The sequence below is a fragment of the Colletotrichum gloeosporioides genome (assembly GCF_011800055.1).
Source record: "Colletotrichum gloeosporioides strain Lc1 chromosome Unknown consensus_64, whole genome shotgun sequence".
Taxonomy (NCBI): Eukaryota; Fungi; Ascomycota; class Sordariomycetes; order Glomerellales; family Glomerellaceae; genus Colletotrichum; species Colletotrichum gloeosporioides.
In genome coordinates, this window is record NW_025544709.1 from 634408 (window position 1) to 646468 (window position 12061).

The following is a 12061-nucleotide window of genomic DNA, read 5'->3' on the forward strand; positions in this document are numbered from 1 at the left end:
TATTATGGCGTCTCGTTATTAATATAAATTATTTATTCGCAGGGACTTAACTAGGAAGCATACCTCAAACTTATAAACATAGCAACTGTTAGCTAACGCAAAAGATAAACTATATCTGGTCGAATGCAATAGGCGTTATCACTTATGACTTGAGATGGAATGCTTGCGATAAGGGTTGAAATGTTAATACAGCTGGTTAATATGCGTTTAGCTGACATAAATAGGGAGCGAAATATTCGGCGCTAGGCTAGAGTTAGATTTAGGGCCTGCTAGAGGACTAGCTTTGCAGAAGATCTGCTGTAAATGCTGGTAGTAGTAGAACTTTAGGAGCTTTGCACTCTGCGAGCATTAGTACTGTCTCCCGGTCGAAAGCCTATATAAGCGACAGTTGAGGAGTTGAGATGCAGTAATAATAGGTCTTTCAGTTAGATATAACGCAGGAGCTTATATTAGTTTATTCATTTCCTAATAACTGTAAATATTCTTTTAGTCCTTCTCTCAAATATAGGAAAATATGACTTTTGAGAACGGGTGGACCGCCCTGTAGAGCGACGACCTGACGCTGCTGTAATTGTCTCAACTATTATATCACATAACGCCTATTACAGCTGAAATCCTTATACTATGCAATGTTGGGATGAGGACTCCGCGAGACATAACTGACGTTAGCTCCACGTAAGCAGGTATATAAAGGACCTGAAAAGGGAGAGTAGGCGTGAATAGTTTGTAGAAAGGTAGTTTTAGTGTATACTAACACTTTTGAGGATTTAGAGGTAGAAAGTTTATAGCAAGACAGAAAGTTTAGCAGAGATCTTAGAAACGATATAAACTAATGAGGGTTCCGCAGTGGCAACGCTTCTGTCTTTCGGATTATGCTAAGAATACTAGGTGGCCGTCAGGCAAACAAACCTCTGATCGAGGAGCTCCACTAATACTAGCTACACGTAGAAGATTCCAACTAGAATTATTCCGTTTTCTAGGGTCGCCATATTCAGTCACTATTTAAAACCAAGACCCCTGTGAACTTCAGACCAGTAAACTTTTAAATAAATAATAGATTGAATCACTTCTAATCCGTGAACGTTTGCAAGGAGAAATGCTTCTGAATGAGTGTTTCCTATAAGTAGATGCTCAAATTGGTTAGTTGAGTATGACATCGGAGTCGCAACAGAAATATCGCCTTCTGAGATCGACTGCCAATGCTGCGGCAACAAGCCTCAAACGCGACAGCTTTAATAATTGTGATAAACCCCTCCCACATGAATCTCGAAGCCACATCTTTAGTACCAGCATAACCTGACACATTTGGCCTACTGGCCGTTTGATCAAACATTATATCATCACATCATAGTATCTTTTTACTCGACTTTGAGCTTCTCCTCTAGTTCCTATACGACACTACGCAGCATATCTAGGCTATTGGGGTTCATAAACCTAGTTTGGCTAATAACTCCTTGAATTCAAGCAACCAACCCCTAGATCTCACTCTGAGAAAAGATAATGCTCTTGTTATTTGCTCTGTGGACTTGGCTGGCTTTCCAGTTGTGGATATTCACGGCTATAGTTAGATAGAGTTGGATGGAGCAATCGCCAGGGCGGGAATATTGGAGCTAGGGAGAGTGACGCAGCTGCTAAAGCGGTTGGATTCTCGCTCTCAGGGACCTTATAGCCGTTGGAATCAGCAGAATTACATCTGCGCAATTGCTATGTTTGAAGAGAGAGATATTATTAAATAAGACCTATATGGGTTTGGAGATATACGCATTTAGAAATGCGAATGCGGATAGGTTAGATTTGAAAACGTACCCGGCTCCTGCCTAATAAAGCCATATTAGGAGCGACATTAGTAGGCGTAGTAGATATCTTTGCAGAATGGTTGGAAATTGGAGCTGCCTAACGATCGAAATATGGAGCTGAACTTGCAGTAGAAGGCTGAATCGTCGCTGCTTCTTTGATGTGGGCAGGCTGGCTGTACCCTTAGAAGTGATGTAGGCTGCGAGCTAGTCTTCAGATGAGAGCCCTTCAAAAGGGAAGGAGGATCTGCTGGTGAGTCTTATTATGTCAGAAATTTGACGAGGTGTGGTCAGCTTAGAATTGGTGTAGAATGCGTCGGTTGAGGTGGGTTGAGAAAGGGGGTTGGAGGCGTAGGTAAATTAAGACTGGGGTGTGAGTTATGGGTGGAAGTTGAAGACTGTTACGTTATTGTGATGGAAGAATTCATTAATCTGGAGCTGAGTGAAGAGAATAAGATGAAGCTGAGGGTTCTGCTCCTTCCTCAACTTTCCTCCTTGAGTCTTTGTGCGCTGATGATGTTGATTAATGTCAATGGAACCTGCCACTGCGTTGTTTAGGTGCGCTTAATTATTCGCCTTAATAACGTTGCGCGATACTAGAAAATGAAGATAAGTTGGATAGAGGACTGCTAGATGGATTGGTCTTTAGAGGGATTTGAGATTGTTGCAATAAACTAATGCTATGAGAACAAATTTAATAGTATCACTGACACAGATTCTCCTAAGTGTGCTGTCCCCCCCACTAAAGATATTCCGCAGAAGTTTGATTTCAAGCAGAGACCTTTTCTAGTGTGGTTTTATTCACTTTGAGCTAACCTGCACTAAATCGTTCTAAAGTGGAAAAACTTAAGCCGCAGTCTGCGGGGTCTGCAAAGTCCCAGCCTCCCTGAGCTCGTAGTTAGGGAAGGGGTCCGGGTCGGTCGGGTTGGCGTTGTTCTGCACACGCTTCACGAGCGACTGCGAGTAGAACTTGCTGCCAGCGTGACTGCCATCAACGGCATCGGTGATGTTGAGCCAGTACCCCTGCTCGGGCGTTCGCGTGCTCGTGAACGAGAAGCCGTACCCGGCCGCCTCGTCGTCGCACGTGCCGGAGAAGACGGGGGCAATGTAGCCGTTGTGCCAGTTGCTGCCGCTGCTGGTGGAGCACCGGGCCTCACTCGCGACGGCGCCGTCGGAGCTAACGATCGCGATACCAAAGTTGTAGCTTGTTATGGACGACTTGGGACCGGAGCCGGCGTAGAAGTCGGTGATTTCGTACTGAGAGGAGGCTTGGCGCGTGATGGGGTTCGCGGAGGCGAGGACACCAAGGGCCAGGACGGAGATGGTGAGCTTCATTATGTAAATGTGGTGAATTTGCAGGTGTATTAATGCAATGGGTTAACCGCTTTGATATGGCGTGGTGTTCTGGAATAGAATGGCCGAAACAGGTGATGCGCTCGACAATTATATACTGAGATCTAGGAAATATTCTGGTGATCTCGCATCGTTGCAGACGTTCACGTCAATGATGTCCGCCCGACAAACTCGTATTCCGTGCCCCCCGTGTCGTCACCACCATGGTAAGGTAACTTAGCCGGGCGGACGTCGTGGCAGTGTTGTACGCTTATGGTCACATCAATCGCCGGTTTCCCGCTGTCTCAAGGGCTAGGGACAATTGCAAGCGCGTCCGGGGTCGCGGACGAGACCCACAGCCCGGTCGGAGGCGGCACAGAAAAGCGGCATGACGAGCCGTTGGTAGATACAGGTGAGATCAGCAATACGAGTACCTAAGCACGAGAAAGTGTAACGCCACGAAACTGTGCCGCGAAGGATTTGGTCCATGCCCTAATCTTGCTTACGGTTACGGACTTGGCTGCTAGCAGAGACGGCGATTGGCCCCGCGGATTCCGTCTGACTGAGACAGTTACCCGATTTGTAACTGAAATTCCTGTTTGCCGTTTTGCGCAGACTGAAGTCATTGGAAGTGTTGATATGTCTTCCGTTCTACAAAGGCTAGCATGATGAGTAGAGGCGATGTCATTATGTATGAGACAACTTCTGAGGTATGTGACGGGAGCAAGCTTTCTGCCGACTGTCAAGCCAGATAGAGTGTCTACTGTCCCTATTATTTGCGACTTTTGCGTGACAGAAGACCACGAGAAACATGGGAAAATGATGCCTGCAGAAGATCCCATCTAACGGTCTTCAGCCCCGATGTGTTGCTAAGCTGGTGGCGTATCTCACCTATATATAGCACGGAGACCTCAGAAATGCCCGAAGCAACACCGCAACTACGCCGAGCGTGGTAATTGTCTGTCTATCCTGGGGTCACTCAACTCATAAGACAACGTCACGGCAGAACTCACATGTTATTCAACATTGAGAGCGCTCCGAGGCTTACTTGTTGAAGTACTTACATAGCAGACCGTCTGACTACCATACACATATGGCGATGATCACGAACGCAAAATTGATGTACAATAGGCGAAAAGCTGTACAGTTCGGAGTCACCCAAGTCCCCGTCAAAATTCGCAACCGCAAAGTTTACGCCATAAGAAAGAAGTCTGACCTACCTCCTCTGGCTACAATACATTGGAAATCGTCGAAGAAGGCTACTGACGCCCCCAGGCTCGCTAATGTTAACCAGGCCGATATGGATTCATTGCTTGCACGACACCCACCTCAACGGTCAGATCACGCAAGGGGGCTTCCCAGTCTTCAACCCCTAACACTCAAAAGAAACCTCCAAGAGGAGTCTAGCTCTTGCTTCTCTATAAACCCCTCAATCTCTGAGGGATCCGTTCAGAGGGTCATTTTAGGTGTTCAGCGCGGCCTTGAAAATTTTGTACTGACCACAGGCGCTGAGGCACGCACCCAACCCCAGGCGGACCCCTCGTTTTTTTCCTACCTGTAATGAACAGGATTCTAAGCTTGAAGGGTCAAAAGTTCACAGTCCAGGAAACTTGGCAAAGTTTTAGCCAGTCAAGCCTGGAATCATTCCCAAGTTATTTGCATTTCCCCGTCCAAAGCTGAAACATATCACGACGGGCTTCCGTGAGGCCGTTGACGTGGCTCGTGTTGGAAATAAGTTCAGGTCACTTCATTTACCAAGGATCTCACCTTTCCAAGTTCAACGAACCAAAATGGCAAAGTCATGAACCACTGCGCTCTAGCAAGACCGTTCAAGGACACGGTTCTAACCAAACCAAACAGCAGACGAGATCTCAGCAGATACGCTCACTAAACTTAGTCCACGTTGACTAGACACAGAAACTAGTAAACTAGAATTTAATGTCCAGACAAAGCGCTATGCCAAAGGGGCTTGAGAGAGTGCGCCAAGTATCCTGACGACTGGCGCCTCAGACTTAGTAATACTTTCCAACCCAAAAAGCTTGCTATCATTCCCAATTAGTGATATGTTGATTTGAAGGGCGTGATTCATAAAAATGCTGTTGCGACGGGCGCAGGCTTCGTAGCCGCTTTAATCCCAAAAAAAAAAAAAAACAAAAAAAAAAAAGGAATTGCGAGAAGTTCCATCTTTACCGCCTTGAGAGAGTCTTTAGGACAGTCGGCCAAGGAGGAGGCGCTGCATGAAGACGCTGAGCTGGCAGCATCAAGTCCCACCCAAGACTTGAAACACGCACAAATCGTCACCAGCGGACGGGAAATCGCAAGTAACCACTTCCGTGACGAGGCAAAAACGTGGTTCTCAGAGAGTACATCATGTTGACCGCATGTAGCGCAATGGCCTTATTGTAGAATTGCGGGCGGGAAGGCCGAGTGGTCAAAATGGCGGCTTTTCTCGTCAACCTCAACCGACGAACACATGATGCGAGACGGTAGTCGGCCGGGCCCGGGCCCGAGGCCCGAACTCCGGCCCGAATCCCGCCTTTACGTAAGGGATCGGCCACACCACTTTGTAGCCAGGCGCGCCCGGCGCTCGTAGCTAGATTAATCAAGCCACTTCACGCACATGAACACCAACGCCCCTCTGCATTGGCTGTTGCGGGAAGCCCTCGTCATGTTTTGTCATTAGAAGACAGCGTCTGCGCCTCATTAAAATGGAGCGATGAAGCACTCCTCGGTCGCTTGGGTGGAAGCGATGGATTGCCTGGGCCCGACCGGCAGAACCTCGGACGCGTCACAAATGAACCACCTAAAATTTGCGTAATCAGGGCCCCGCCCGCACTGGCCACAATGGAATTCGCAGAGGCGAAATGCCTACTCTTGACTGAGAGGAAGTGGAGAGGCTGCCGGAGATTAACCGGTGGCTGGGCTTTGCCGCGAGGCGGAGGAATGGCCCGTGTGGCTGACCTAAAAAGAGTTAGCGCTGCCTCGGCTACTCGTGCCTCAGGCCACCACCAATGACAAACCGCGAACAACGGATCGTCCGAAATGACTCGACTCGACTGCTCCAAGCATCACGCATCAATCATCTCGACGACATCCAGTAACACTCCCATCCATCATCCTGTCGCGTCGCCGCTATGGTAGCCGGTACTGCAAACCACGCTGCCTCGGCTGCACTCACGAGGGATGAGTTCATCGACCTCCGGAACGTTCAGGACCGCCAAATCAACGCCGAGCTGTCCTCCATTCGACAAGCCCTCAGCGACAACACCCACGACCTGAAGGTCGACATCCACCGCGTCCACACAGGCCTGACGGACGATATCAATGCTGTCCACGCGGAGCTGAAGAACGACATTTACCACGTACACGCGACACTGACAGACGATATCAACAATGTTCGCACAGAGCTGAAGGAAGACATCAACAATGTTCGTACGGAGCTGAAGGACGATATCAACAATGTTCGCACCGAGCTGAAGGAAGATATCAACAATGTTCGCACCGAGCTGAAGGAAGATATCAACAATGTTCGCACCGAGCTGAAGGACGATATTGGTACTCTTCGTACCGAGCTGAAAGGCGACATCAATCTCCTCCGCGCCGAATTCGAACGCGGTAAAGCATTCAACCACAACAGCAGGCTTCGAAACCCAACGTTTCGCATCGAACCCCTCGCCGCAATCCATCCTGACGGCCCTGTGCTACCCGACAAGCGCCTCTTCCCTAAAGACGCCAGGGCATTCTACAGTCTTCGAGTGCCCAACTCCGCTAGACGATTGGAAGCACTCGCTTACCTGGTCAAATTCTATGACATCCCATTCCGCGCCTGGCACGCCAACGACGACGACGATTATGACTACGAGAGCTACGAGAGCGATGCCGACGAAGACAGCGACGATGGTTCAAAGCCGGCTGAGCAGCCTGAGCTTTCCCTCGAAGAAGCTGTTCTCACATACCCCAGACGCGCCGTCGAGGACCTCGAAACCATTCTTGGCCTGAACGAGGAAAACTTCATCAACTTCCGCGCACACGCTCGACAATTGAAGCTGGAGTCCTTGGTCGCCAAACGGCCTACGGAGAGCGAGCAGCGGCCGCGACCCGCACCCTCAAGGCGCGTCTATGGGTCGCTTTTCGATCAGAAGGCGTCATTGCGGCCGTCGCGGCCGATCGAACAGAACTCGGCAGACTGGGAAAAATTGCTCAAGGAGGGCCAAGAGAAGGAAGCCAGCGAAAAGAGCGAGGAGACCCGGATCCTTTGGGATGATGGGTCGTTTAGGCGGAGGAACCAAGAGAAGATGCGAAACCTTGCTGAGCGCGGAGCTCGATCCAGCGAAGGAAGCCCAACAAATGCGGATACCCTGTCGAGAGAGGGCAGATCGCCTCGCCCGCAGACACCAGTTTGAAGAGCCTGGTCACGCTTCACGCTGTCAGGTTGAATGACCATCAAGTCTGCACGAATAACACTGGCTCCGCGCCTGTCCCATCACTTCACGGAAGAGCGTGAACCTAGGGCCTTCGCCTTTGCTTGGCTCCAGCATTGGTCTCGACAGATCATGCTCCAGAGTAACAAGAGCATCGTGTCGGATTCGTCCGTGTCATTTAATGCCCTATATCACGCATGGCCGTCCTGTCCGCTGAGGTAGGACTCTCTGTCGCTGTAACCAATCCAACATGGCTAACGTTCATCAGGCACCGCCGCAGCCGAGCTCAACATCATGGTCAAACACCCCAAAATCCGTTTGCCGTCGGCAAAACCGTGGGAGCGTGTTTCCTCGATCGAGAATGGGCTTCATTGCCTATCGAACTTCGGCCCCAGATTCCCAGACAGAGAGCCGAGTCAATGTCCACGACCAAGTACACACTTCGGAGTATCCCAGGCGCAGCCTGCCATTCAACGGGCATTTCAGCCAGAGGAGGCCAGGCCTGCAGATGCTAGGCACAAGTATCCACTGCTGCTTCAATCATTACAGCAATAAGTGCTTGCGCCTTGCTGCCCTGCACACTTCACCATAACCCACCAATACAAGCAGCCAAGTCGCGTCTCCAAATTGGAGCGAGGGTCTGCGACAGCAGTGCGAACCAGTACGGTTCCATACTCTTTCTCAAATGGGTCGATGGCGTAGGTCAAATTACCCACACATCTGTCCCGGATAGTGCCCGCGAAGTGGGTAAATCTTTCGTCGTGTATGAGCAGGGGAACTGAGCCGTAACTTCGGGTTCAGCCTTGCAAACCTCCCGAAAGCATGCTTAGACGGATATCGAAGGAGCAGCACAGGCATGCGAGGCCGGAGAGCGAGATCACTGATTGAGAGCGGACACAAGGTGGTAGTACACCGTAGCGCCGAGACGGCGGAATTCTACCAACTCATCGAATGGAAACTTTTCGTAGAGCTTCGCCGGGTGAAGCAGCGGTTACAGGGGCGGTGGGTGGTTGGAAGTCAACCGCTTTAGAATGAGAGGTTGGGATAGACGTAAACTGGTCGTGGTGTAGTAGATCGGCGGACTAGCAGTTCACGGAATAGAATCTTTGGCAACTGCACTTTTGAGGATGATGAAGCTTGCTTCATGACACGCCCAAGCTGTGAGAATGCACGCTGCCTCGCGATCCCGAGATTCGTAGGGGCCGAATGGGGCGTGAACCAGGTGTCCTCTCATGGCGTTACCCTGTGATAAAGGTTGCACCACAAGTCTCGCCAGTGTAGTGTGAGTAGATACGAACGGCGGTTGCAGGCAAGAGTAAGGGAGACCTATGACCTGGTTCGTCAGGGGGGACAATGACGTCAGGCACTCTTTGGTCGCTCTGTTGACCGGCCGCAGGTGTCACAGCGAAAAAGAAAAAGAGACAGTCCGAATCAGCTGCGGGCGGTGCAAGTATGACTAAAATATTATGGGCGCAACTAAGTAAATCGTGTTAGTGAGGGACAGGAAAGAATGCGCCCGGATTTTATATACTCCGTTACGTTAATAGCGTCCGCCCCTCCTTTTTGCTGAAATTACGTACGTATAATCCCTATATATATATAAAAATTTGCTTAATACTACGTAGATACTTATAGTATAGTAATTAACTTATTATAATAGTTTTAATTAATCTATTCTTATTAAATCTTATCATCTAAAGGTATTATAATACCTCCTAAATATTATTATATAACTTAGTAAATAGATAATAACCTATCTAGGTATTATCTATTACTTATTACTAATAGTATATAGAAATAATAATATATATAATAACTAGTATAGGATATTATTAGAGATCCTCTTTAATACTCTATTTTACTATTAATTAGGATTATTATACTTACTAAGAGGGCTTATTAAGCTACTACTACTAAGGAAGTTACTAAGGAGGCTATTACTAAGGTTATTATTACTAAGGTTAGACCTAAGATTAATAATTTAATAGCTTTTAAATTTATATTATAAAGAAGGTATATATTTATAATCTCTCTATTATTATAAGGAGCCCTAAAAGTATCTTCTTACTAAAAGGTAATAATAATATAGAGGAAGTAAAAAAAGGATCTACTATATAAGATCTAACTCTAAAGTACTCTACTTTTATTAATACTATTATTTTAACTAGATTTAACTTTAGTTAACCTAACCTCTTATTAAATTACTTAATTTATAGATAGTATACCTATAGCCTCTTATTAAAGTACTAATAATATATTTATATTATTTCTTAATATATTTAAAGAGGAGAATAATATAAGTAATAAGGTATTAACTCTACTATAAATCTAAGTTACTTATAGCTTAGTATTTAAAAGTAATAGTTTACTTATTCTTAATCTTACTATTAAGAGTATTATATATAATAGATTTAGTATTACTAATATATTAGATATAAATAGTAGAGATTAAGAGGTAGATAGTAGTATTTAACTTAAAATAGAAGTAACTTATTTATATATTCTAAAGAGGGCTAATATTACTATTATTATTACTTAGAGGAAGCTTATTAATATATCTAAACTAATACTAATCTTTACTTAAATCTATTTATCTATTAGAGGGGTTATTTAGTTAAGTATTCTATAAATTAATATTATTTCCTTTTTTAAATAAACTAAAAAGAGGGGTGAAGTTTACCTTACTATTAAATAGTAATATAATACTATACTAAACTTTAGTAGTATAATAACTAATATATAAACACCTCAAAAAGGTAGCTAAGTAGGCGTTTTAGCTAATATATAAGAGGTAATTAATTATAAACTTAATAATCCTATAAATATTAAGTATTAAAAGGAGGGTATATATAGATAACTTTTCTATATATATATCTACTTAGAGTACTAAAAATATAAAAATAGTTTAAGTAATAAGAAGTTTAACTAGTATTATATATTAAACTAGAAGTACTATAAGATTAAATCTCACTATATAGAGAAGTAAGTAAAAGCTTTTATAACTAGATAGGCTAGTATTAATAATATAGAACTATTTAGAGAACTACTTAGTAAGATTCTTTATAACTAGTTTATAGAGGATTAGAAATATTAAAGTAAGAGAAGTAAGAATATTATTAAGGTTAATAATAATTAGGAGATAATAGTAATAATAGAGGAGAAGGCTAAAAATACTATACTTCTATTATTAAAGTTAAGATCTAGCCTAACTAATACTAATAGTAACGCTATTATTAATATATATAATAATATAAGGGTATTAAATTATTATTTTTAATATTTTAACCTATATATATAGCTACTACTACTAGCGCTAGTACTAGCAGTATATTAGCTATATATAAATATCTTATAGTATTTATTACTAACTTTTCTACTATTAAACCTTCTAAGTACTTATTAACTAAGTATTATACTCCTGATTTATTCATTCTCACTAGTAGTATTAGATTTACCCTAAAAAGCTTTAGATTAAGTAGCTAGCTTTATTAAGTAGTTTATATTTATTTATAATAAGTAATATAATATTAATAAAGAGTTTAAAAAGAAGCTTTAGAAACTATAATTAGTAGATAGTAGCTTATAGGTAGTTTATAAGTTATTAGATATTTAGTTTACTAAATAAGGTTTTACTTAAGATCTTACTAAAGATATTAAGAACTTAATTAAATCTTTTATAGATAATAGCGCTTACTATAGAGGGTAGTTTAACATTATCTCTAATATAATATCTTATTCTAAACTTTATTTAAATTATTAAGAGTTAGAGGGAGATATTTATATGAGAATATATATTAGATTATTAGGAGGGATAATAATAGCGCTAGTTAAAAACTCTATAATATTAGTTTTAAGTAAGTTAAGGTTATCTTAATATATTAATACCTTAGTACTATATTAATTTATTAAGTAAGAGATCTATAGTATACTAGTTAAAGTTAATTAATATAGTAAGTATATATAGAGCTATTTATTATTAAATATAGCTAACTTTATAAGCGTTTTAGAACTTTTTAGTTTTATTTTATTATTACTACTATTAGTATTATAGATACTACCTATATAGTTATAGATTAAATAAAATAAAGTTAAGTAAGGTAGTGAAGATAATTAGATTAAAATCTTAAGTAATATATTATTAATAGAGATATATTACTTAGAGGAGGATAAAGAAGAAGAGTAATATAGTAAGAGTAATATGAAGTTTAACTATATATATGATTTTCTTATATAATATATTTAACTATAGAAAAGTCTACTTATAGCTATAGATTTAATACTACTACTATATATATATAAAAGTTATAGAATTACTATAATTTTAGATCTATAAATAAGATAATCTATTTTAATACTTTTTAGTTTAATATAATAGAAGTCTCTAACTATAGTTAAAATCTCTAACTATAGTGATATATTATTATTATAAATTATTACTATAGGTATTAATAATATATTTTAGCTACTATATAGGTAAAATTAATATATATATATAGCTATTAATAAAAATAATAA

At 42.6% G+C, this 12061-nt stretch overlaps 1 protein-coding gene across 1 annotated transcript; it reads right to left on the reverse strand.

Annotated features, from left to right (window-relative positions):
• Positions 1 to 2639: 2639 nt before the first annotated feature.
• On the reverse strand, positions 2640 to 3128 carry GCG54_00003842 (uncharacterized protein; the record flags this gene model as incomplete). Its single annotated transcript, XM_045403903.1, has 1 exon — positions 2640 to 3128. The coding sequence occupies one exon, from the start codon at positions 3126 to 3128 to the stop codon at positions 2640 to 2642; it is 489 nt and encodes a 162-aa protein (XP_045261535.1).
• Between the last annotated feature and the right edge of the window lie 8933 nt (positions 3129 to 12061).